Below are 27387 nucleotides of genomic sequence, written 5' to 3'. Positions count from 1 at the left end.
GTAAATCAACAATGTTTGACAGAAATCATCCATGATATTGTGATGTGACAGACAATAGTTTAATATATTTGTATTTTTTTTTACAGACAATAGTTTAACCTATTTGAACATGACTGGCACCGCCGGAGTCGGACCGCGTACAACAGTGCAGCTCACAGCCGGGCGACACGCCAAATGACCTATTCCTATTTGCCATAGACTTTCTCAATAGATATGTAGGTAGACTTAGCCTAATAGTAACATAATGCAAGAGCAGGCCTACAATGTACACTCTAAAAATTAGGGATTCAACAACGGTTCTTCTAAGATCCTTAAAGTTCTTCAAAGAACCGAAGGGTTCTTAGCACTGAAAATGGCCCCCAAAAGGTTCTTCCAATAACCCCATAGGCGGTGGGGTTCATCGAGGAACCTCCTTAGTTGGTGGGGGTTCTTACAGGAACCTGAGTGCCCAACTGAAACACTTGGGTTTGAATTTGAAAGGACAGCAGGTGCAGGCACTTTACTGAAACATGTAAAGATCTCCTCAATTGAAGGTAAGGGTTGTCCCTTGTATGATCTAAATTTATATTGTTTTATGATTATACCATCTATCTTTTCATATTTGTGCAAATATTTCTAAAAGAGAAAATGGACACAATTCAACAGATAATCAACAAAGAGGTAAGAATATGTAGTCTATAAGAATATGTTGAAGGCTACGGTAGCTGTATTGGGTGCAGATGACTGAACTGCTCAATTTTGTGTCTGTGTCTGCAGGTATACAGACAAGGAGGCGTACAAAGGTATGTCAATTGGTATTGGTATGTAATGCAGATCACATTTACCATCCTCCTCCCTTACCTCTTCAATGAATATCTCATAGGCCTCTACATTATGGACAAGGTATATGTATGAAAACCATTATCAAAACAGTTTTTTTCATTCACATTCACCACAAAAAGGTATGAATACTGTTGTTTGCATATTTTGTTCTTAATCTGTATAATGATTATTTTGGTGATTCACAGACTTCACCCTCCCTACATCTCTGATGATTAAAACAGGAAACCTGTTTGATCACCATGCACTGCAAAATCATTCTGTCTATGGGTCAACATGCCAGATACCCATTGGACTAGGGGCTCTGCTGGGAGTTTCTCATATTTAGATTTTTTTATACTGCTTTGCCACAAAAATCATAATAAACACTGAGAACTAAAATAGTGTATAATTGTTGTTGTTATGAGTATTATTATTTATATTATTAGTAATATTAATAACAGGGGTGGGAGTTAAAAAATGTACCCCAAAAGGTTATTGGAGGATCCATTAAAAGGGGTTCTTTGAAGAATCCTGTCAGATCACATTTCTCTCGCTCACCTCTCCAATGTCTGATGATCATGGGCCTTTTGCAGCGGACACTTCGTTGTCTGGCCTGTTTTAAAAGCTTACTTTCCCTTTTTGTCCCAATCCCCATTTTATTTTAATGTGACTTGTTGGTCTAAGCATATCTTTCATGTTCAACTTTCAAATGAATCTAGGAGGCCAGTAACAGAGATCTATCTCAGATAGTTGTTTGTGAATAGCTTAAATAAAAACATGATATTGTAATAATGAAAGAGAACCAACAATTGCTAAATATAATAATCGAATGGGAAGTTTAAACAAACCTTATACGTTTCTGGCCTCCACTTGACCAAAGCTTTAGGAAAAACAAATTGTGTACACCAGAAAACCCTTGCAAAACAAACATCCAATAATATAATATACACTAAATAAAAATGTAATTCAATACAATTTGCAGTAAACATTTGGATTCTGTTCTATTCTGTCAGATAATGAACAATGGCACACCAGCAAGTAATTATTTATGGAATTATTAATTAAAATCAATGTGAAACTTATTTTTGACCATTTGAAGTCAATGGGCTCACTGCTGACAAATGTTATCTGCAAGGTGTGCCATTTGTACACTCAACCAGCATGCAACAGGGATAATGAAAATCATTTAAAAAGGGAGTAAAATTGGTTGAGCAGAGAAGATACAGGCTTGTCAAAAAGCCATTATCTCCTATCTGGAATATATATTATGTAGCCTACAGATAACAATTTACTCTAGGTGACCGGGACGCTCAGTCTTCCATCCTCTGCTCTGCCCCGTAGCCTACCGCGCGCAGCAACTGGCTGGATGCACAGAATCAAGCACATCAGGACCTCGCCGGCTGCCGCTAAGCGCGCATCACCGATAAAGAATAGTTTATCAAGACACTTACCTTGAATAAAACACCTGGTGTATCAGCGACGAAAGGGAAAGCGTTCTTTTATTTCACCAATTTGGTATACAAATGCACGAATTTCAATTGAATTCTCGCATCGTCCGTCTGGTGATATTGGTCGCTGCTCTCAACCCAGAAGTGACAGGCGCGTCGTCATGGTATTATTGCACAGGAGGCATTCCCTGGCTTTTGATTGGACTCGTTGAGGTGGCGCGTGCTGAGGGCCGGTAGATGATGGAAATTAAAGGTTACTCTCAGTCAGAGCGCACTGAGTGGAAGCTGAGAAGTGTTTCAGACAGTAGCCTACTGTCATAATAAAACGTATTAGACAGACTACACATAGGTTTGTCAATGGTCGGGTTTTTGTACCGCAGAGTGAAGTCATACATATGTGCATGATGCTGCTTTGGGGACACCTGTTGGATTAGATCGACCTTCAAATGCTATCAAACCGGTCAGCAGGGTTGTCACCACAGTTTCAGAACATTCGGAGCTTAGCCACTGAGGTATAGGGCTCAGCCCATTGTCTCATGATAGATGGCTTCACTCCTGCAATAGCTCTTCCCTCAACTGATCTGTCTTGTAGGAGGTGGAATTCATCTCTAAAAATCGAGATTTTGCTAATCTGCCTAAAACTAGTTCCCATTTTTTTTTTTTATAACTCCACTCTCCTAGGACTCACTGGCTACTAGTACTCTGGCAAAACATGCTCGATCAGCTGAGCAAACTTATGTAGCTAGCAGCCTAGTGCAAGGCCATAGAATAGCTACTGCTAATGTTCTTTACCATTCGGCCATCAGATTTGCCACCAATGCTCCTTATGGGACACATCACTGCACTCTATACTCCTCTGTAAACTGGTCATCTCTGTATATCCGTTGCAAGACCCACTGGTTGATGCTTTTTATAAAACCTCTTAGGCCTCACTCCCCCCAATCTGAGATATCTACTGCAGCCCTCATCCTCCACATCCAACACCCGTTCTGCCAGACACATTCTGTTAAAGGTCCCCAAAGCACACACATCCCTGGGTCACTCCTCTTTTTAGTTTGCTGCAGCTAGCGACTGGAACTAGCTGCAACAAACGCTCAAACTGGACAGTTTTATCTCAATCTCTTCATTAAAAGACTCAATCATGGACACTCTTACTGACAGTTGTGGCTGCTTTGTGTGATGTATTGTTGTCTCCACCTTCTTGCCCTTTGTGCTGTTGTCTGTGCCCAATAATTTTTGTACCATGTTTTGTGCTGCTACCATGTTGTGTAGGAGTAAGTGACATATGTAGGTAGATATCACACTATTAAACAATAGACAGGTAAATAGTATAAGAAGGCAGATGTGAGTGCATTTGCCATTCTGGTAAATACAGGAAACCGAGGATTGTAGTGGTGTGGTGGTAACATAAGATACATGGATAACATGTGGAGATGGAGGATGGCTGAGCATTGGAGTGACAGACCACATGTTGGCAGGGGTCATGGGACCGTGGTGATGGAGGTCTACTGGGGGACGTTCTGGCCCTCTGATCCTTGTATATTCTCCATTTCTCTGACAGATTGACCAGACATACGGGCGCCTACTGGGCGCTTTGACACACTAGATTTATAGTCTACCCATTCCACTAGAAAAGCATACATACCAGAGAAATATGCCTGGGGTGGCTGGACATTAATGAACAAGAAACACAGTCTGCTGATTCCATTTGAGTGAAACTGACCAGACACATAGACGCCTATAAGCAATTGGATGCCCTAGAGATGGGGGGGCACAAAGAGTGCATTGATTTAGTGGTGAAGGGAGGGGACACAGAGTATGTTGACACACTAAGACAGAGGGTCTGACCACTATTATAATTTAACTGAAAGCAGATGATGGCCGTTAGTATGCGTGAACAAGCAGGAAGCCTGAACTAAAAAGAGAATGATGTTGAAGAATTAGGGGAAGTATGTTTATTTGCATATGGGGTGGACTCATATGCTATTTGGGTATAAAGAGCGAACGAGTGCTCTGGGTGGGGGTGTGTTCCGTGGGACATTCGAGATGGTTATACTATTGTAAATAAAAGCATGTTTTGATTTCACAAGTTCTGATAAAGCGTTATATTTCTGAGATGATTTTCCACGACAGTTGTTGTTATGTTGTGTTGCTACCATGCTGTGTTGTCATGTGTTGCTGCCTTGCTATGTTGTTGTCTTAGGTCTCTCTTTATGTAGTGTGTTGTCTCTCTTGTTGTGATGTGTGTTTTGTCCTATATTTATATTGTATTTATTTCTTATTTTTAATCCCAGCCCCCGTCCCCCGTAGGAGGCCTTTTGCCTTTTGGTAGGCCGTCAAGGTAAATAACAATTTGTTCTTAACTGACTTGCCTAAACTAAAAACACTGTAGTTTGCCAGGTTGTTGATGAAGTTGTACTACAGCAAAGTTATGGGACTGTTCTCAGAAATCAGTAAGCATGTAGTGCTGTAGAACTAGGTGCACCAATCACAGCAGAACAGATATCAGATATGCGGGCCAAGAAAAAAATGTTATTTTCATCTTGCAATTCCACACGACTGGAGACATTAGAAGGATATTTTTTAATAGCACACAACTGACCGAAATGACAGGCTACTCTGACGCTGACATAGGCTACTGAGATCAACAAAATGAACAACCCTGTCTTAAATGCCAATGAAAAGAGTGGAGACAAATTTTACAGTATGAGGAAATTATAGTCCACAAACCTTCCAGTGGCATTGACACATCTAAACTGTTTTTCCAGCAATTGTATTTTGAAATATTGCAAAAGGCCTTTTAGCTGCTGCCTGCTGTTCATTGACAGCCACAACTGAACAATCAGCTGTTTGATATTTTCCAGGCATGCTGCCCAATTGCAGTTGCTGCCAACAGTAGGCTTACATGTGCCCATGATTTGATAAAACACTATACACAGCATTTTAAAAAACATCTATTGATCCTCTGTGGCTAAATTAAGTTATTGTGTAGTATTTTCAATGATTTCATTTATTTCTGTACAGACAGGAGTTATTATAGTATTTGGCAAATTCATTTCAATGTACACTGCTCAAAAAAATAAAGGGAACACTTAAACAACACAATGTAACTCCAAGTCAATCACACTTCTGTGAAATCAAACCGTCCACTTAGGAAGCAACACTGATTGACAATACATTTCACATGCTGTTGTGCAAATGGAATAGACAAAAGGTGGAAATTATAGGCAATTAGCAAGACACCCCCCAAAACAAGAGTGATTCTGCAGGTGGTGACCACAGACCACTTCTCAGTTCCTATGCTTCCTGGCTGATGTTTTGGTCACTTTTGAATGCTGGCGGTGCTCTCACTCGAGTGGTAGCATGAGACGGAGTCTACAACCCACACAAGTGGCTCAGGTAGTGCAGTTCATCCAGGATGGCACATCAATGCGAACTGTGGCATAAAGGTTTGCTGTGTCTGTCAGCGTAGTGTCCAGAGCATGCAGGCGCTACCAGGAGACAGGCCAGTACATCAGGAAACGTGGAGGAGGCTGTAGGAGGGCAACAACCCAGCAGCAGGACCGCTACCTCCGCCTTTGTGCAAGGAGGTGCACTACCAGCGCCCTGCAAAATGACCTCCAGCAGGCCACAAATGTGCATGTGTCTGCTCAAACGGTCAGAAACAGACTCCATGAGGGTGGTATGAGGGCCCGACGTCCACAGGTGGGGGTTGTGCTTACAGCCCAACACCGTGCAGGACGTTTGGCATTTGCCAGAGAACACCAAGATTGGCAAATTCGCCACTGGCGCCCTGTGCTCTTCACAGATGAAAGCAGGTTCACACTGAGCACATGAGCACATGTGACAGACGTGACAGAGTCTGGAGACGCCGTGGAGAACGTTCTGCTGCCTGCAACATCCTCCAGCATGACCGGTTTGGCGATGGGTCAGTCATGGTGTGGGGTGGCATTTCTTTGTGGGGCCGCACAGCCCTCCATGTGCTCGCCAGAGGTAGCCTGACTGCCATTAGGTACCGAGATGAGATCCTCAGACCCCTTGTGAGACCATATGCTGACACATGCACATTTGTGGCCTGCTGGAGGTCATTTTGCAGGGCGCTGGTAGTGCTCCTCCTTGCACAAAGGCGGAGGAAGCGGTCCTGCTGCTGGGTTGTTGCCCTCCTACAGCCTCCTCCACGTCTCCTGATGTACTGGCCTGTCTCCTGGTAGCGCCTGCATGCTCTGGACACTACGCTGACAGACACAGCAAACCTTTTTGCCACAGTTTGCATTGATGTGCCATCCTGGATGAACTGCACTACCTGAGCCACTTGTGTGGGTTGTAGACTCCGTCTCATGCTACCACTAGAGTGAGAGCACCGCCAGCATTCAAAAGTGACCAAAACATCAGCCAGGAAGCATAGGAACTGAGAAGTGGTCTGTGGTCACCACCTGCAGAATCACTCCTGTTTTGGGGGGTGTCTTGCTAATTGCCTATAATTTCCACCTTCTGTCTATTCCATTTGCACAACAGCATGTGAAATTTATTGTCAATCAGTGTTGCTTCCTAAGTGGACAGTTTGATTTCACAGAAGTGTGATTGACTTGGAGTTACATTGTGTTGTTTAAGTGTTCCCTTTATTTTTTTGAGCAGTGTATCTGCAGCACCAACATGCCACCTTCCCAGGGCTATGTTTTCTTCCATGCGCTGTGCTCTCCCCAATGCCCAAAAATCAACACTTTGTATTACTGATTCAATGGATTGTGGTCAGTAACCCCATATGAGGTTATTGCGTAGGGATACGTAGGCCTAGTGTTAAAATGCTATTTCAAGTAATCAAATCAGCAAGTAGCCTACAATTACCAGTGATTCATTTCAGTAAGTCAATGAACAAGTGTTTCTTTCTAATCACTTTTCCCCATGTTTAGCCAATAGTGGTTTTAGCTCAAGTGTTATAGAAACGATGTGGTCCCAGTGGCCTTTTTAACCATTGTAGCACAGAGACTGCCCCAAGTTAATATGCTTATAAGGCTAATAAGAAAATGGTTCAAATGACTTGAATAGCCTATGGGAAAAGTGTAAAAATGTGTATATGCATCAGTAGGCTAAGTGACTGAAAAGCATCAGAAAAGTCTTGGAAAGTTCAGGACAACATCATGGAATTAAGGTATTAAGCCTAATTGTGTGTGTAGAGAAGATCTGCATTGCTTTCAATTGTGGTTGTCACAGTGCCTTTAGATTCGTTTTTTATTCAGTCACATGCACCACATAGCAGATGTAATTTCATTGTACAGTGAAATTCTTGAACTCCGAGCTCCACAGTGCAGGTGTGAATGAAACAATAATAGTAAACATAATAATACATACTAATAGTACTACTACTACTAATAATAATAATAATAAACACATGTTTACAACTGTGACAATGACATTAAGGACAGCTGTGCTTTCCATGACATAGATTGACCAGGTAAATCCAGGTGAAAGCAATGATCCCTTATTGATGTCACTTGTTAAATCCACTTCAATCAGCGTAGATGAAGGGGAGGAGACAGGTTAAAGAAGGATTTTTAAGTCTTGATACAATTGACACATGGATCGTGTAGGCTGGGTGTGCCATTCACAGTGTGAATGGGCAAGACAAAATATTGAAGTGCCTTTGAACGGGGTATGGTAGTAGGTGCCAGGCTCACCGATTTGAGTGTTTTAAGAACTGCAACGCTACTGGGTTTTTCACACTCAACAGTTTACCGTGTGTATCAAGAATGGGCCACCACCCAAAGGACATCCAGCCAACTTGATGAAAGTGTAGGAAACATTGTAGTCAACATGGGCCAGAATCCCTGCCGAACAACTGTAGAGTCCATGCCCTGACAAATTGATGCTGTTCTGAGGGCAAAAGGGGGCAACTCAATATTAGGAAGGAATATAATGTCCACAGGGAAGTAGGAGTAGTGATGGCTATTCAGCATGATTTTTGTAATTGTGTTTTTTTACTTTTATTTATACAGGGTGGGTCACCATTGAGACCAGGGACCCAGTTGCAAAGGGATGAGTTCAGTCCCAGTGCTGTGAGCTTTATGGTGATCTTAGAGGGCACAATGGTATTGAATGCCGAGCTATAGTCAATTAACAGCATTGTCACATATTTTTTTCTCTTGTCCAGGTGGGTGAGGGCAGTGTGCAGTGCAATGGCGGTTGCGTCGTCCATAGATCTGCTGGGCTGTAGTCAAATTGGAGAGGGTCGAGTGTGTTGGGGAGGGAGGTGGTGATGTGGTCTTTGACAAGACGCTCAAAGCACTTCCTGATGACGGAAGTGAGTGCTACGGGTCGATAGTCATACAGTTCAGTTACTTTCCCTTTCTTGGGCACGGGGAGGATAGTGGACATCTTAAAGCAGGTGGGTTAACGGCCTGAGCTAGAGACCGAAAACAGCTAACTGATTTGCACATGCTCTGAAGGGGACGGCTAGGGATGCCGTCTGGGCCGGCAGCCTTGCGAGGGTTAACATGTTTGAATGACTTCCATACGTCCTCCGTGGAGACCGTAAGCACGTAGCCCTCGTTGTCCTCAGCGGCTCTCGGCAGCTCAGAGTAGTTTTGCTCGAAGCGTGAGAAAAAGGTGTTTAGCTTGTCCGGTGGGAGGGTGTTGCTGTCCGCCACATGACTGGCTTTCTTTTTGTAATCCATGACTGTTAGAAGCCCTTGCCATATACGCCTCGTATCCGACCCGTTGAATTGCTCCTCCACTTTGTTCCTAAACTTGTGTTTCGCCATCTTGATCGATCTGCGTAGGTCGTATTTGTACTGTTTAACCATACAATTGTCCTCGGTCACCTTGCAGCGTTCAATAAGCAGCATCTCAATCCTTCAGTTTACCGACAAGGCTGCCATCAATCCATGGTTTTTGATTCAGATAAGTGTATAAAGACACCATCGGTATCACATCATCTATGCATTTTTTTATGACTCCGACGACTGAGTTGGCTTATTCATTGATGTTATCCCCAGAGGCGACCCGGAACATATTCCAGTTCATATGATCAAAACAGTCTTGGAGCATGGAATCTGATTGGTCAGACCAACGTTGTGTAGACCTGACCACCGGAACTTCCTTCTTGAGTCTTTGTTTGAAGGCGGGGAGGAGCAAAATGGAGTCATGATCAGATTTGCCAAAAGAAGGACGGGAGATGGCCTTATACCCGTATCGAAAAGGTGTGTAACAGTGGTTCAGCGTAGAATCTCTGCAAGTTGGACAGTCAATGTGTTGATTGTAATTCGGGAGCACGGTTGGGAAATTACTTTTGTTAAAGTCCCCTGTGACAATGAACGCTGCCTTTTATACGCGGCCTCCAGTTTATTCAGGGTCCAATGAAGATCTTTAAAAGCATTTATTTAGTTCATTATCTTGGTTGTTGGTGCATTGGGGGGATTCTTGGGGGTGGGGAATGGAATTAATGGAATTAATTGTATTTTTTATTTTTCTTCTTGGGGGACTGTGGAGGGGTCTCAAATGGTTGAGGGACAGCTATTGGGGAACTGTGGGGGGGATCTTGGAGGGTTCGGGTTCATGTTTTTTGGCCTGGTGGGAGATCTGTCAACATGCCCTTGAGCAGGGCATAGACCCTGGATGCTTCTAATTGTACGGACCAAGGCGATGTACGAGTTTACATGAGTTTACGTTACATGAAAGGCAATGCAATTTGTGTGAGTAAATGCAACCAACCAACATTGATATGTAAGCAACTCTATCAATAACAAGATTATCATCATTAGCTAAATGCTTGAATCGAACTTACAAACAAATGTTTTCCAAGGCTGTGACAAGAAATAACTACACTGAAAGACCTGCACCGTAGCATTGTTTTTAGCTGCTTCTATGCTGCTTCTAACAATTCTCTACTTCGTGTTTGCGTACAGTCTAAGTACCAGAAAGCTCCACTAGGAACACAATGAAAATCCATCTTAACCATTTTTAATAAAATAATCTGTTACCTTCTAACAGGATGGCAGCACACTCCCCGCCTGGTATAATGAAATTGTGCCACTATGAAATAAAACATATGAAAACATATATCCTAAAACATATATCCTTCCTGTTTGGCCCTGTCCGGGGGTTTCTTCGGATGGGGCCACAGTGTCTCCTGACCGCTCCTGTCTCAGCCTCCAGTATTTATGCTGCAGTAGTTTATGTGTCGGGGGGCTGGGGTCAGTTGGAATACTTCTCCTGTCTTATCTAGTGTCCTGTGTGAATTTAAGTATGCTCTCTCTAATTCTCTCGTTCTCTCTTTCTCTCTGAGAACCTGAGCCCTAGGACCATACGTCAGGACTACCGGGCATGCTGACACCTTGCTGTCCCCAGTCCGCCCGGCCTTGCTGCTATTCCAGTTTCAACTGTTTCTGCCTGCGGTTACGAAACCCCTACCTGTCCCAGACCTGCTGTTTTCAACTCTTAATGATCGGCTATGAAAAGCCAACTGAGATTTATTCCTGATTATTATTTGACCATGTTTGTCATTTATGAACATTTTGAAAATCTTGGCTCTCTCTAATTTTCTCCTTGTCTCTTTCTCTCGGAGGACCTGAGCCCTAGGACCATACGTCGGGACTACCGGCCGTGGTGACTCCTTGCTGCCCCCAGTCCGCCTGGCCTTGCTGCTATTCCAGTTTCAACTCTTCTGCCTGCGGTTATGGAACCCCTACCTGTCCCAGACCTGCTGTTTTCAACTCTTAATGATCGGCTATGAAAAGCCAACTGAGATTTATTCCTGATTATTATTTGACCATGCTTGTCATTTATGAACATTTTGAAAATCTTGGCTCTCTCTAATTTTCTCCTTCTCTCTTTCTTTCTCTCGGAGGACCTGGGCCCTAGGACCATGCGACGGGACTGCCGCCCGTGGTGACTCCTTGCTGTCCCCAGTCCGCCTGGCCTTGCTGCTATTCCAGTTTCAGCTGTTCTGCCTGCGGTTATGGAACCGCCACCTGTCCCAGACCTGTTGTTTTTCAACTCTTAATGATCAGCTATGAAAAGCCAACTGAAAATGATTCATGATTATTATTTGACCATGCTTGTCACTTATGAACATTTTTGAACATCTTGGCATAGTTCTGTTATAATCTCCACCCGGCACAGCCAGAAGAGGACTGGCCACCCCTCATAGCCTGGTTCCTCTCTAGGTTTCTTCCTAGGTTTTGGCCTTTCTAGGGAGTTTTTCCTAGCCACCGTGCTTCTACACCTGCATTCTAGCTGTTTGGGGTTTTAGGCTGGGTTTCTGTACAGCACTTCGAGATATTATCTGATGTACGAAGGGCTATATAAAATAAAATTGATTGATTGATGAAGAAACAAATAATGTCCTTTCTAGTTGTATCTTTTGTCTCTAGGATGCTCCAGAAAGAAGAACAACAATCTCTGAGATTGGTCTCAGAAACACCTTAGCAGCTCCTTGCTTGACAATTTTTAGTTCTACTTTCCTAACCTTTTTGTCAGTACTGGGAAAGGTTTTGACCACAAGCCCGACTGGCCAGTCATTTCTGTGTGCCTGACTGTCTTTCAATAAGACAACGTCTCCCACTTTTACATTTGGCTTTTCTGCTGTCCATTTTCTGCGTCTGTGTGACAAGGTCAAAATGTATGTTCTCAGGCTCACTTGAGTTTGTTTGGGTCAGGAAAGGTGGACCTGAGAACCAACTGGTGTACTTTAAGAGTGCAGCAAGTATAGGCCTGGTTGCATGGTCTGCTGGATTGCTGTCATTGTTTACATAACACCACTGATCTGGATGGGTAGACTTCCTGATGTGAGTTACCCTATTGGCAACATACACATAGAATCTTTTGGTGACATTGTGGATGTAACCGAGAACTATCTTACTGTCTGTGTAGAACTTGGCCGCATTTACATCAATGTCAATTTCGTCTCTGATCAGTTCATACATCTCAACAGCTAGCAAAGCCGCACACAGTTCTAGGCGTGGGATAGTGTGGGCCGGACGAGGGGCCAATTTTGATTTCCCCATGACAAATCCAACATGGCGTTGACCTTCCGAGTCAATAACTCTCAGGTAGGCTACCGCTCTTATGGCTACTGTAGAGACATCCGAGAAGATGTGTAGCTCTCTTCTTTGAGTGGTAGACAAGGAGACTGGGATGTAGGTCCGCTGAATATACAGATGTTCCAACTCCATCAAAGATTCCTTCCACATTTTCCATTTCTCTTCTTCTTCTGGGGGAAGAGGGGCATCCCACTCACTCTGATCAGAAGAGAGTTCTCTGATTAAGGCTTTACCTTGCATTGTTATTGGAGCCACGAACCCAAGGGGTCATAAAGACTTGGCCGCACTGTGGACAGGATGCCTCTCCGCGTAAAAGGCTTCTCATTGTGGGACACCTGGAATGAGAAGCTGTCTGTTTCCAGGTTCCAGGAAAGTCCCAGACTCTGTTGAAAGGGGATAGGATCCACTCCTAGGTCCATATCTTTTAAGTCTTTTGCACGGTCCTCCATAGGGAAGGCTTCCATAACTGTTTTGCTATTGGATGAAATCTTGTGTAGTTTCATGTTGGACTCCGCCAACATTGCTTGTGTTTTTCTTTGAATTTTGATAGCTTCTTCTGTAGTAGCTACTGATGTCAGCCCATCATCGACGTAGAAGTTCCTCACTACATATTGCTTAGGTTCTGACCCGTGTTCCTTCTCTGTAGCACTGCTCATCTCATGCAGTAGATGGCTACGGCTGGTGAAGGGCTGTTCCAAATTACATGGACTTTCATCCTGTACTCAGTTATGTTTCTATCTGGGTTGTTGTCTTCATACCAGAGAAACCTTAAGTAATCTCTGTGATCCTCACGTACACCAAAACAGTAAAACATTTGTTGCCGTTAGTGCAATGCAATCCTTGCAGAAACGCATTAGGACACCCAAGAGTGTGTTTAAGTCTGGACCACTGAGCAGAACATCGTTAAGTGACACGCCTTGACACTTAGCACTGGAGTCAAATACTACTCTTATTTGTTCAGGCTTTTGTGGATGGTAAACACCAAATATGGGCAGATGCCAACGTTCTTTGTCTCCCTCTAGTGGCGGAGAAGGTTCGGCTTGGTCGTTATCCAGCATATTTTGCATGAAGTCAATAAAATGATGCTTCATGTCAGGCTTTTTGTCTAAAGTCCTGCGAAGTGATGTGAGACGGTTCATGGCCTGCTCCCTGTTATTAGGAAGGTGACGTCTAGTGGGGCGAAAGGGTAGTGGAGCCACCCAGTTGTTTCCATCATCCTGGAAAACCTGTTTGTCCATAATGTCCAAGAAGGCTTTGTCCTCCACTGATGGTGCTGGTTTATGATCGTCTTGTGTTTTGTCGAACACGGAACATCCCAGGCTGTCTGTGTTCACAGTTGTGCTTGGATCTCTCGAGTGCACTGTAGAGGGAGAGATGTGTTTCTGAGCTACGCTGATGTAGTTCTCTTTTACCTGGATGATGTCAGGGCAAGGGCTCAGATAGGATGTGCGACCATTTTGAAGTATGTTTGCCCTGAACACGTTAACATTGGCTGGTCGGTGAGCCATTCCCAGACAGACCTCACTCACGATGACCCACCCAGGTCGAGTCGCTGTGCATAAGGAGTGTCGTGGGGCCCATTGATTTGCTCTCGTACCTTGTGTACCCTTAAGATGTCTCGTCCTAAGAGCAAGGGGATGGGAGCGTCTGGGTCCACAGCTGGAATTTTGTCCATAACTGGTTGCAGATGGGGATGGTGATACGCAATGTCGGGGGAGGGAATCTCCATCCTATCGTCTGGCATCATATCACACTCTATCAGAGTAGGGAGAGTGAGCTGCATGTGTCCATCTATACACTCCACTATGATGTTGACGGCTCTCCTGCCTGAAGTCTCTGTTACCCCAGAACAGGGCTTCATGGTGTATGGAGCAGAGTTGTCATTGATGTTGAAGAGATTGAAAAACTCTGTCTTGGTCAGAGATTTGTTACTCTGTTCATCAAGCACTACATACATTTTGACAGCTTTGCATGATGCATGAGCAAAGTAATACAGCTAACTGCATGCATGAGTTAGTATCCCCCCCCCCCCCCAATTGACGCGCGGCTCCAGCAGCAGGTCGACCCGGAGGACGAGGCGCAGGGCGATCCGGATGGAGACGGTGGAACTCCCACAGCAACGAAGGGTCCAAGACGTCCTCCACCGGCACCGAGCATCTCTCCTCCGGACCGTACCCCTCCCACTCCACGAGGTACTGAAGGCCCCTCGCCCGACGCCTCGAGTCCAGGATGGCTCGAACAGCTTATGCCGGGGCCCCCTCGATGTCCAGAGGGGGCGGAGGAACCTCCCACACCTCAGATTCCTGGAGTGGACCAGCCACCACCGGCCTGAGGAGAGACACATGGAACGAGGGATTAATACGGTAATCTGGGGGAAGCTGTAACCTGTAGCATACCTCGTTCAGTCTCCTCAGGACTTTGAATGGCCCCACAATCCGCGGACCCAGCTTCCGGCAGGGCAGGCGTAGGAGCAGGTTTCGGGTCGAGAGCCAGACCCGGTCCTCACTGCGGTGACGGTCGGCGCTCACATTCTGCCGCCTCACGGCCCGTTGCAGGTGCACATGGGCGGCGTCCCAGGTCTCCTCCGAGCACATAAACAATTCGTCCACCGCAGGAGCTTCGATCTGGCTCTGATGCCAAGGTGCCAGAACCAGCTGATACCCCAGTACGCACTGGAAGGGAGAGAGGTTAGTGGAAGAGTGCCGGAGTGAGTTTTGTTCCATCTCTGCCCAGGGGATGAACGCCACCCACTCCCCCGGCCGTTCCTGGCAATATGACCGCAGAAACCTACCCACATCCTGATTTACTCTCTCCACCTGCCCGTTAATCTCAGGGTGAAAACCTGAGGTGAGGCTGACCGAGACCCTCTGACATTCCATGAACGCTCTCCAGACCCTGGACGTGAACTGGGGACCCCGATCAGAGACTGTCCTCAGGTACCCTGTAGTGCCGGAAGACATGAGTGAACAGGGCCTCCGCAGTCTGTAGGGCCGTAGGGAGACCGGGCAAAGGGAGGAGATGGCAGGACTTCGAAAACCGATCCACAACAACCAGGATCGTGGTGTTTCCCTGTGAGGGAGGAAGATCCGTCAGGAAGTCCACCGATAGGTGGAACGGTTAGGGGTTGTAACTTCCCTCTGGGCAGGTGCCTGGGAGCCTTGCACTGGGCGCACACCGAGCAGGAGGACACATAAACCCTCACGTCCTTGGCCAAGGTGGACCACCAGTACTTCCCACTAAGGCAACGCACTGTCCGACCGATGCCAGGGTGACCAGGGGAGGGTGACGTGTGGGCCCAATAGATCAAACGTCCGCGGACAGCAGACGGAACGTACAGGCGCCCAGCTGGACACTGGGGGGGGAGTGGGTTCTGTGTGTTACGCCCGCTCGATGTCCGCGTCTAGCTCCCACACCACCGGTGCCACCAGGCAAGATGACGGAAGTATGGGAGTGTGATCCATGGACCGCTCCTCTGTGTCATACGTCCCTGGACAGTGCGTCTGCCTTAGCATTCTGGGAAACTGGTCTGTAGGACAGATTGAAAACAAAACGGGTAAAGAACATGGCCCACCTTGCCTGGCAAGGGTTCAGTCTCCTCGTCGCCCGGATGTACTCCAGATTGCGGTGGTCAGTCCAGATGACAAAAGAGTGTTTAGCCCCCTCAAGCCAATGTCTCCACGCCTTCAGAGCCTTGACAACAGCCAACAGCTCCCGGTCCCCCACATCATAGTTTCGCTCCGCCGGGCTGAGCTTCTTTGAAAGGAAAGCACAGGGGTGGAGCTATGGTGGCGTGCCCGAGCGCTGAGAGAGCACGGCTCCTATCCCAGCCTCGGACGAGTCCACCTCCACTAGGAATGCCAAAGAGGGATCCGGATGAGCCAGCACGGGAGCCGAGGTAAACAGAGCATTCAGGTGACCAAAAGCCCTGTCCGCCTCAGCCGACCACTGCAGCCGCACCGGTCCCCCCTTCAGCAGTGAGGTAATGGGAGCTGCTACCTTACCAAAACCCTGGATAAACCTCCGGTAGTAGTTGGCAAACCCTAGAAACCGCTGCACTTCCTTTACCGTGGTGGGAGTCGGCCAATTACGCACGGCTGAAATGCGGTCATTCTCCATCTCCACCCCTGACGTGGAAATGCGGTACCCTAGGAAGGAGACAGACTGTTGGAAGAACAGACATTTCTCAGCCTTGACGTACAGGTCATGCTCCAACAGTCGACCAAAACATCCTGTGCACCAAGGACACATGCTCGGCACGTGTAGTGGAGTATATCAGAATGTCGTCGATATACACCACTACACCCTGCCCGTGCAGGTCCCAGAAAATCTCGTCAACAAAGGCCTGGAAGACTGATGGAGCATTCATCAACCCATACGGCATGACGAGGTACTCATAATGCCCTGAGGTGGTACTAAATGCCATCTTTCACTCGTCCCTCTCCCGGATACGCACCAGGTTGTAAGTGCTCCTGAGATCCAATTTTGTGAAGAAGCGCGCCCCGTGCATTGACTCGGTCGCACTGGCGATGAGAGGCAGCGGGTAGCTGTACCTCACAGTGATCTGATTGATACCTCGATTGTCAATACACGGGCGCAGACCATCCTTCTTCTTCCTAAAAAATAAACTCGAGGAGGCAGGTGAAGTGGAGGGCCGAAAGTATCCCTGCCCCAGGGATTCGGAGACATATGTTTCCATAGCCGCCGTCTCCTCCTGTGACAGAGGATACACGTGACTTCTGGGAAGTGCTGCGTCTACCAGGAGATTTATCGCACAATCCCCCTGTCGATGGGATGGTAGTTGAGTCGCCTTCTTCTTGCAGAAGGCGAGAGCCAAATCAGCATATTCTGAAGGGATGCGCACGGTAGAGACCTGGTCTGGACTTTCCACCATAGTCGCACCGATGGAAACCCCTGCAAACCTCCCTGAGCACTCTCGTGACCACCCCTTGAGAGCCCTCTGTTGCCATGAAATAGTGGGATCATGACAGGCCAACCAGGGTAGGCCCAGCACCACGGGAAACACAGGAGAATCAATAAGGAAGAGACTGATTCTCTCCTTGTGACCCTCCTGCGTAGCCATGCTTAGTGGAGCGGTGGCCTCCCTAATCAGCCCTGACCCTAATGGTCGACTATCTAGGGTGTGCACAGGGAAGGGCATATCCACATGAACAAGGGGAATCGCTAAACTATGGGCAAATGAACGGTCAATAAAATTCCCAGCTGTGCCTGGATCTACGAGCGCTGGAAATGCGGGGAAAACTCAGGAAATTTGATAAACACATACATGTGAGCAACAGGGGGCTCTGGGTGAGCCTGGTGCCGACTTACCTGGGGTGACACGATAGTGCCCTGCCTGCTGCCTCGACTCCCTGAGGAACCTCCCCAGCACTGACCAGCAGTGTGCCCTCTGCGGCCACAGCTGGTGCAGGGAATGGCCCCTCTGGTCGCCCTAAGCGCAGCACCTCCTAGCTCCATGGGCATCGGAGCGGAGGTGCTGGGGGATGGAACTGACAGGCCCCGATCTGGACGTCCGCGGGTAGCCAGCAGGTTGTCCAGCCGGATGGACAGGTCCACCAGCTGGTCCAACTTGAGGGTGGTGTCTCGACAGGCCAACTCCCGACGGACGTCCTCGTGCAGACTGCACCGGTAGTGATCGATCAGGGCCCGGTCGTTCCATCCCGCACTGGCGGCCAGGGTCCGGAGGTCCAAAGCGAAATCCTGCGCGCTCCTTGTCTCCTGCCTCAAGTGGAACAGATGTTCACCCGCCGCTCGACCCTCAGGCGGGTGGTCGAAAACTGCCCGAAAGCGGCAGGTGAACTCTGCGTAATGGTCCCACTCCAGGGCTTTGCCTGAGAGGCAGGAGACGAGGGCGGACATGCTCTCACGTCCCGAAAGAGCCGGGTGGACGGTCGCCAGGTAGAGCTCAGGCTGGAGTAGGAACCCCTGGCATCTGGCAGCCGTCCCATCATACTCCCTCGGGAGCGCGAGCCGAATCCTGCTGGGACCGGGTGAAGGAGTGGTGGACAGTGGGGCCTGCTGTAGTGGGGCTGGTGGAGGTGCTGGACGACCTCCTACTCTCTCCCAACGATCCATCGTTTGCAGCACCTGATCCATGGCGGTGCCCAGACGTTGCAACATGGTCACGTGCTGCTGGACGCGCTCCTCTACGTTCACAGGGAGGACGCCTGCTCCTGCTGACTCCATTCTTGATGAGTAATTCTGTAATGAGATCTGTGTGTAGCTGGTGTAGAGGAGTCAGGCGCAGAACAGCAGATATGAGTAAATAAACGTACTTTACTCAACATATATAAATGCAATACAAAAAAAAGAGCCCACATTAACGGACCGTACTACATACAAACAATTACTCACAAACTGACATGGGGGAACAGAGGGTTAAATAATGAAAAAGTAATTGGGGAATTGAAACCAGGTGTGTAAGACAAAGACAAAACAAATGGAAAATGAAAAGTGGATCGGCGATGGCTAGAAGGCCGGTGACGTTGACCGCTGAACGCCGCCCGAACAAGGAGAGGGACCGACTTCGGCAGAAGTCGTGACACATAGCCAATGATGTGTTGAATCGAATAATGCATTGAAGAGTTGTTAAATGCCCAATGCATAAATTTTATATCAATATCAAATCATTTCTGAGTATTAAGTGCCTTACTAAAATAGATTTCCATTAAAATGGGTAAAAATAGCTTTTTAGCAAAAAATTATTTTGCTAGGACTGTCTAGGAGTGGTCCGAGTGGAGGGGAAACTGAAAATATACCGGCAGAAAGGTTGGGAAATCATTGTTATTGGTCTATTAACCAATTAACCGAATGGTGATGTCACCATGGAAAGCCGAAACTCCCGCCTTTGCAAACCTGCTGATTAGAAGGTCCTGTGTAGAGTGTATTTTCAACCAGCGACTATTAGGAAATAACACTAATAAAAACAAAACCACACTTTTACAGTGTTAGTTTCTTCAGCTGTGTACAATGTGATACAAAACACAGGAAAACGGAATTTTGACTTCACTGGGCCTTTAAAGGTTTAAGTAAAGAAAATATGTTATGAGTAAATAGATTACAAGAGGACAACTCAAAATCTGACAACAGTATCTTTGTATTTATACAAAATGAATAACATTTGGACTTTAAAACACAGTTATGCACACATCAGCCCTACATTAGTTTATTCTCACATCTAGAAATATATTAGCCAATCCATGTCTTGGGAATTTAGTAATATCTTTGAGAGAGTAACCACCTATGACGTCTACACTTTCCACAGAATTCTGTCCATGTCATGATCCACTGAGTCAAAGATTCTACATGTTCCAAATGTTAATCCAAATCCCATTGCTCAATGTTCAATCCCTTACAATGCAATCCTGACCTGATTCCCTTTCCAATCCGTATTTCATGCCATTAACAAAATCTCACAGCACATTACCTGCGATCTTACAACCTATACTGTATGTGGCACTGTCTATTTATCATACAGGTTTAAGACAATGGCATAGCAGGGGTTCATCTTGGCAGCATCTCTGTGCAGTAGCTCAGACAGTGTGGTCTAGATTTAACGCTAACGTCATGTGACATGAATGTCTGCTCTATTTTAGAATTGCTGCCTGCTCCCCTCAGGCAGAAAGAGAGACTGGGAGTAGAGAGAAGCACGGCACACTTCCCAGGACCGCAGAGAGACTAGCACGCAAACATCACCTATGAAGCCCTGCATGCATTCCCTTGGTGCAGCAAACACAACCTGACATACCCCATTTGTGTCTTGAGGTTAGCAGGAGGAAAGAACTGGTCATGAATGGAGCGTGATATCAAATGATTTTCACCCAACTGTACAATATTTCTCTACACTATATACCTATGCGGACTGTATAAATGAGCGAAGGATCAGAGTGATGGCCTTTTGACTGTTTACATGTGTGCAGACAGTGCATATGGAAAGTATTCAGACCCCTTGACTTTTTCCACATTTTGTTACGGTTGAGCCTTATTCTAAAATGTAAAAAAAATCCCCCTCATCAATTTACACACAATACCCAATAATGACAAAGCAAAAACAGTCTTTTAGAAATGTTACCCCATCATTTTTACCCCTTTACTCAGTACTTTGTTGAAGCACCTTTGGCAGCGACTACAGCCTCGAGTCTTCTTGTGTATGACGCTACAAGCTTTGTACACCTGTATTTGGGGAGTTTCTTCCATACTTCTCTGCAGATCCTCTCAAGCTCTGTCAGGTTGGATGGGGAGCGTCACTGCACAGCTATTTTCAGGTGTCTCCAGAGATGTTCGATCGGGTTCAACTCCGGGCTCTGGCTGGGCCACTCAAGGACATTCAGGGACTTGACCCGAAGCCACTCCTGCATTGTCTTGGCTGTGTGCTTAGGGTCATTGTCCTGTTGGAAGGTGAACTTGTGAGGTGTGGAAACACTTTGTTGCTTTTATGGATTTTGTCTTGTTGCTTTTTGTGCTATGTTCTCTGTCTGTGTGCTACATCTTGCTTGTCCTATGTTGCTCTGCCTGTGCTCACTGCTCATTGATTGCCTGTATTGTTAATGCAATTGTTTTTAATAACCTGCCCATGGACCGCGGTTGAAAATTAGCTGGCTGGCTAAAACCGTCACTTTAACTGAAACGTTGGTTAATGTACACTGTAGCTGTAAAAATAAAAATAAACTCAAATAAACTCAAATCTTCTTTCCCTCGATCCTGACTAGACTCCCAGTCCCTACCGCTGAAAAACATCCCCACAGCATGATGCTGCCACCACCATGCTTTACCTTAGGGATGGTGCCAGTTTTCCTCTTGATGTGAAGCTTGGCATTCAGGCCAAAGAGTTCAATTTTGGTTTCATCAGACCAGAGAATATTGTTTCTCATGGTATGAGAGTACTTTAGGTGCCTTTTGGCAAACTCCAGGCAGGCTGTCATGGCTTCCATCTGGCCACTACCATAAAGGCCTGTTTGGTGGAATGCTGCTGAGATGGTTGTCTATCTGGAAGGTTCTCCCATTTCCACAGAGCTCTGTCAGGGTGACCATCGGGTTCTTGCTCACCTCCCTGACCAAGGCCCTTCTCCCCCGATTGCTCAGTTTGGCCGTGCGGCCAGCTCTAGGAAGAGTCTTGGTGGTTCCAAACTTCTTCAATTTAAGAATGATGGAGGCCACTGTGTTGTTGGGGACCTTCAATGCTGCAGAAATGTACCACTCCCCAGATCTGTGCCTCGACACAATCTTGCCTCGGAGCTCTACGGACAATTCCTTCGACCTCATGGCTTGGTTTTTGCTCTGACATGCACTGTCAACCGTGGGACCTTATATAGACAGGTGTGTGCCTATCCAAATCATGTCCAATCAATTAAATTTACCACAGGTGGGCTCCAATCAAGTTGTAGAAACATCTCAAGGATGATCAATGGAAACAGGATGCACCTGAGCTCAATTGAGTCTCATAGCAAAGGGTCTGAATAGGTGTGTTTTTATTTTTAATATATTTGCAAACATTTCTAAAAAACTGTTTTCGCTTTGACATTATGGTGTGTTATGTGTAGATTGATGAGGAAAAACACTTATTTAATCAATTTTAGAATAGGGCTGTAAAGTCACAAAATGTGGAAAAGGTCAAGGGGTACTTTCTGAATGCGCTGCACAATATGTGTGTGCAAGTATGCACATGTGTCCATTTTCTGTGTGTGCTTATATGTATGGTTGCATTATGTTTGTTTGAATGTCTGTATCAGTGTATATGGGTCAGGAGCTGGTTGAATGGTCCAATCCTACAGTGTAGGCTATCTGAGCTTATCTGGTCTGGTCAGGTGAAGATGAGGTGCTGGTTCTCTAGGATCCCGTACTCAGCCTTGTGCTGCTCAAACAGCTTAGCCAGCGCCCCCAGGTAACAGCCATGCAGCCTGTCCACCTCATCAGACGAGGGGCTCACGTTCCTTTCCACCACTATGGGCTCTCCCACTGAGAGAGATAGAGGGAGGAAGGGAAGGGGTGGAATGGAGAGAGGTAAGGAGGGAAAGATCGAGTAGAAATACAGAGGGGATTCAGTGAGAGCAGAAAATGAAAGGCAGAGGAATTATAGAATGTTAAAATGTAGTGACTCAGAGGAGGAACTGGAGAGAAAGGATAAAGGAAGTGGAACAGAGGGCAAGACTGAGGACAAAACACATGAGGTTACAGCTCTGAGGTAATTTGATTGGCTGTAGCCCAGTGACCCTTCACCGTGGGTGGCTCTGTTCCAGCTGGTCATGATGTCCTGGCTGACAGCTGCTACCACAGTTACTGTTACCCATAACACAGTCACCTATGAACCAGTTTACCAGTTTGTCATGTGTCGGCTGTTCTCTCAGTGAGCTTTTATTTGACCATCTGGGTGATGACTAGCTAACTAGAGGAATTCATACAATCAGAGCACTGTGACTGCAGATTGTTTCTGAATGTTGTTTGTAAATAGTTTTTGGAATGTTTCCCCATAGACAGAAATGGGTCATATTTTAGTCTCTATTCCCTCTCGTCACCCATCTCTTCCCATCACTTTCCACCCATATTATCTCCCATTCCCCACCACTCACCGATGGTGTAAATGGGTTGTCTGAAGGGCATGAAGCCCAAGCTGTACTGGAAGACCCCCCGGGCATGGAACAGAGGCAAACTGAAGCCCAGGGTCTTCCTCATGCCCTCCTGGATGGTACGGACCAGGGAGCCCTTTGGGTTCTTCAGCTGATTAAACAGATCATTCTCCCCAAAAGAGAACACTGGCACCAGATGGGCTCTGCACACAGGAGAGGATGAGAGAAGTCTGAATTTTTACCAGCGGCATAATTTCACGTTTGACTGCAACCTTGTAATTTTACATTTGTGGTTGTTTGCAAAATCTATGTATTTAAATGAGAGCTGATCCTTTTTGGATGTTTTGTTATTAAAAAGAATATATGTTCATGTCATTATTGCTCCAACTCCAAAGTCATCTTCGGCTCACACCAATCTATCTGAAGTGGAATGTGGAGTGCCTACCCATAATCCTCCTGACCCGAATGTATCTTAGTTCGGTTTTTAACAACTAAATGCCGAGTTAAATGAATGATTCTTTCAAACCTCTGAGCGGAGGCATAAATCTTTTATTTTAGCAGGTGTGTGTACAGGAAATATTACAGTGCATTTCCTTTCACCTCAACACATCTGTCATTAAAAGCCCTGGGGTTAAGATTCATAGTTCACTTCATGACCTACAGTACATTCAGTAATGGCCCTTATGGAGGATGTTTCAGTCAACATGAACATTTCTAATACTTGATGATAAACGAGATGGTTATAGATGAGGAGTAGTTGATAGGAAATAAGGCAGGAACGATGCACTCACCCACACCTGAGAGCAATCTTGACGAAGCCCTTCCTGTTGAGGGCCTCCAGGACGAGGCTCCCAGGCCTGGCCTCCAGGGACTCTGCCGCCCCACCAATCACTATGATTGACACGTTTCCCCCTCCCTTCTGGCTCAACACGTGGGTAAGACTCTTCTTGGAACAAGAGACAACCCCTTAGGGGAAGTGCAGCACAGTATATTTAGAACAAATGTGGGCCAGGATTTTTTTTTTCACAGGACAGGGTTTATTAGAAAAAACTTCTAATATCTTCAATATGAAGAAAGAATTGTTGACAAACTAAAACTGCACTACAGTGTGCGCACACAATGTTTGGACCTTTAAATATAATTTAACAAACCTTAAAAGCCTATTGATAGTGTTTAAATCAGAAAAAAAACAGAAGCATTGTGGTGGAATAAATAAATCCCTAACAAGGTTCACCTGAGGACATGAGATAGTCCCGGAAGAATGGGAAGCTGAACCAGATGCCGAGGGTATGCAGGTAAGGAGTCATTCCTGGATAGAGCTCCCGGAAGCCTGTGTATTCAGTACAGAAATTCCCAAACGCTCCGGCGACCAGGATTCCGTGAGGATGGAAACCCATCAGGTAGTTCCTCTCTGGGTCTAGGTCACATGTCTTAATCAGCTGACCACAGACAAGACATGAATAGTGAGAGGACAATGGATAAGACACAGGTTGAGTTCCTGCCCGACTAGATGTTAGCTAATATGTTAAATACATAACCAGGCCTTGTAAGATCAGCGGAGGCTCCTCCTCAGAGGAGGAAGGGGAGGACCATCCTCCTCAGTGAATTTCATTTAAGAAAGTGATAGTTTTAGATAAAATTATACTAAATATATTCACGTCACCAAATAATTGATTAAAACACACTGTTTTGCAATGAAGGTCTACAGTAACCCCAACAGCACTCTAGGGGCATCTAGCTTCCGTCCTCTGGGTATATTGACTTCAACACAAAACCTAGGCGGCTCATGATTCTTACCCCCTCCCAGAGACTTAAACAGGAATTATGACAACTTCCGGAGGATGTCCTCCAACCTATCAGAGCTCTTGCATCATGAACTGACATGTTGTCTCCACAATCAAATTATCAAATAATTAATCTAGTACTGAATGCATAAGCTACAGTTAGCTAGCACTGCAGTGCATAAAATGTGGTAAGTAGTTGACTCAAAGAGAGAGAATGAACAAATTAATTTATTCCAAAATGAAGGAAAAGCAAGAGATCCGTTTTTTCAGTTTCACTTACTTAGCTATCAAATGCAGATGGCTAGTTTAGGCTTTGGCTTGGAAAGGTTTTTTCATCTGGTCACTTCAAATGTTGTGCATTGAAGTCCACAAGCGAAGGGAAAAGGTAAGAGGAAGGGAGCGCATTGATGCGAGAAGGAATACAGTGTGACTGTTATGAAAGTGAACTGTGTTTACGTGTGATCAGGGGTGTATTCATTCCGCCAATTCTGTAAAAAAAAAAATCTTAAACAGAACGAAACGGGGATAAACATACCTGTTTTTTTCCATTAGAAACTTTTGTTTGCAACTGTTGGACTAATGATTACACCCTAGATCAGCTAGGTGAAGGCATGAGTGTGCAAGGCGGTATTTATTGTGTCACTGTCTGTCCATGTGTCACTGTCAGTCACCTCAAATGTTTTTACACTGCAATGTAGTCGGGCAGGAACTCAACCACAGAATGGCTGGATGTGACAGGGGGCTGGGCCTTTAGCCATGGAAATACCATGATGTACTGGCCAATGACCTCTTTACAATGGCTTTGACCTATTTGAGCTATTAATACACCAAAGGGCAGTGGATAAAGAGTAGGTAGGCAGTCATGCTTGCTTTGAGACAAATGTCCTCAATTATATTTTCATCAGTCAGTTAATCGGCATTTTAATACAAATTTTGTTATTGTTGTATACAAATTGTGTTATTATTAATCCAACATGGAATTCATTAAGGAATTCTGAGTGTCTTTACACACAGTCCAAATTATACAAAGAATGGTGTAATTACCTATTACTGTTGATAATAATGAGGCTTTATATTAATTGGCCTCCATGCATCATAAAATGCATTGGCTAAACAACCAGAAACCGTCATAAGCCTACTTACATGGATGGGGAAATAGTCTCCGAAGTGTTTCCACACGGTCCAGTGGCGTACCCAGTCAGACCTGCGGCCCCCAGCCTGAGGTGTGTCCCAGTCCAGGTAGAGCCACAGGGCATACAGAGCAGCCACGTGCCAGTATCCATTCAACACGATCACAACGTACACACAAAAACAACACTGCGCTAGACAGATGGATGTGCAGAAAAATATGGGCATCACATAAGCAAGCACTGACTTGAATTGACCTCAACCCTGGGCCACTATGGTTATGATTTTCTGAAGATGAGGAAGTGCGCAGTAGCCTACCAGTTACCTCCAAAGAGAAAGCAGAAGACCCATTGAAGAACTGCAGCTGTCTGGAAACGTCGGTTGAGCGGGATATTCAAGGGTGCAAACTCAATCTTCACCATGTCTGCGTTTCCCACTCCCGGGTTCTAAAAGGATTTCAGGGGAACAGAGCAGAGGAAGGGTCACAATCTTATGCGCCTGTCCTTGCCAAAATCTTTTTATACTTAGCAGCTCTAACAAGGCGGTCGTCCAAGTTCGTGGCATTTTGGCGAGACTTCAGGCGCAGGACTATTCAAGTCAAATACAAATGATAGGCTATACTCATTCTTGTGTGCCTGGGTGCTTACAATACACTTTACTTTATCAACTTCCAAAACACTACTCTAAACGTGATTGCTAGATCAGGCTTCGGCCTGTTGTTCTAGCACCATCTTGTGGAAAATGTGAAGTACAAGCAAACAGTTTAATTAAGTACACCCAGAGAAGAAGAGGCGAAGCAAGGTTTTACTCTGCCTAAACTCTGTCTACAAAAATAAGCCCACGAATGAGGAATTTTTGAATGGAGGTCAATGAGAGTGTGTCTAACTTGGTCTAGAAAAATGTAAATGCCAATTTGCTAGGGGAGTCTTATTTGATTGAATAGAAGTTTCGCAATGGTTAGGTTGTTACGAATGCACTGATACACTTGGCATTTCGGCGACTTACCCAAAAATGACTTTATATCGGGGTTGTACCTGTTGTCATCATGGATATAAATCATTTTAGCATGGACATTGCCATTGAGGGCTTCCACCATTTTAAAGTAGTCAATTGGGTGGGGATTCCTACGAGTTGAGAGCCTTCAGCCAATGAAGAAGAAATTGACTACATTAAAATGGAGAGGGTATCAATGGCACTATCCATACTGTCACAGATGCTATAATGGCACAGACATAAAGATGAGTTCTCTATCATTTTAATTCAAATGGCTTTATTGGCATGGGAAACATGTGCTTACATTGCCAAAGCAAATGAAATAGATAATAAACAAAGGTTAAATAAACAATTAAAAATTAACATTACGCTCACAAAAGTTTCAAAAGATTAGTGACATTTCAAATGTTATATTATGGCTATGTAGTGTTGCAACAATGTTCAAGTAGTTGAAAATAAATAAATACAAATATGGGTTGTATTTACAATGGTGTTCATTGTGTGTTCAACAGGTCACAAATCTTGATGCTGTGATGCCACACCGTGGTATTTCACCTAATAGATATGGAAGTTAATCCAAATTGGATTTGGTTTCTAGTTATTTGTGGGTCTGTAT

General features: G+C 45.5%; 1 protein-coding gene and 1 long non-coding RNA gene across 4 annotated transcripts in view; one reads left to right on the top strand and one right to left on the bottom strand.

Annotated features, from left to right (window-relative positions):
* LOC129831810 (2-acylglycerol O-acyltransferase 1-like) overlaps positions 1–26403 on the bottom strand; it is a 35984-nt gene extending 9581 nt beyond the window's left edge. Inside the window, exons 1-6 of one of the 3 annotated variants that reach the window (XM_055895280.1) lie at positions 26104–26403; positions 25794–25972; positions 24101–24305; positions 23658–23832; positions 22870–23069; positions 19377–22258 (exon numbers count right to left, since the gene is read on the bottom strand). In XM_055895280.1, coding sequence (XP_055751255.1) covers positions 22104–22258; positions 22870–23069; positions 23658–23832; positions 24101–24305; positions 25794–25972; positions 26104–26200 — 1011 coding nt within the window. In that variant the 5' untranslated portion in view covers positions 26201–26403 and the 3' untranslated portion in view covers positions 19377–22103. Of the gene's footprint in view, positions 1–2252; positions 3387–19376; positions 22259–22869; positions 23070–23657; positions 23833–24100; positions 24306–25793; positions 25973–26103 lie in introns of those variants that run through there. The other 2 variants (XM_055895281.1, XR_008755814.1) reach the window with 2 other exon arrangements.
* On the top strand, positions 317–11570 carry LOC129831811 (uncharacterized). The gene is made up of 4 exons (XR_008755815.1): positions 317–533; positions 757–782; positions 4544–4590; positions 10531–11570. It is a non-coding gene; the product is annotated as an uncharacterized LOC129831811 (long non-coding RNA).
* Positions 26404–27387: the final 984 nt, after the last annotated feature.

This window comes from Salvelinus fontinalis, chromosome 33, assembly GCF_029448725.1.
Source record: "Salvelinus fontinalis isolate EN_2023a chromosome 33, ASM2944872v1, whole genome shotgun sequence".
NCBI lineage: Eukaryota > Metazoa > Chordata > Actinopteri > Salmoniformes > Salmonidae > Salvelinus > Salvelinus fontinalis.
Note: the sequence above shows the minus strand (reverse complement) of the source record. Positions and strands in the feature narration are given on the sequence as shown.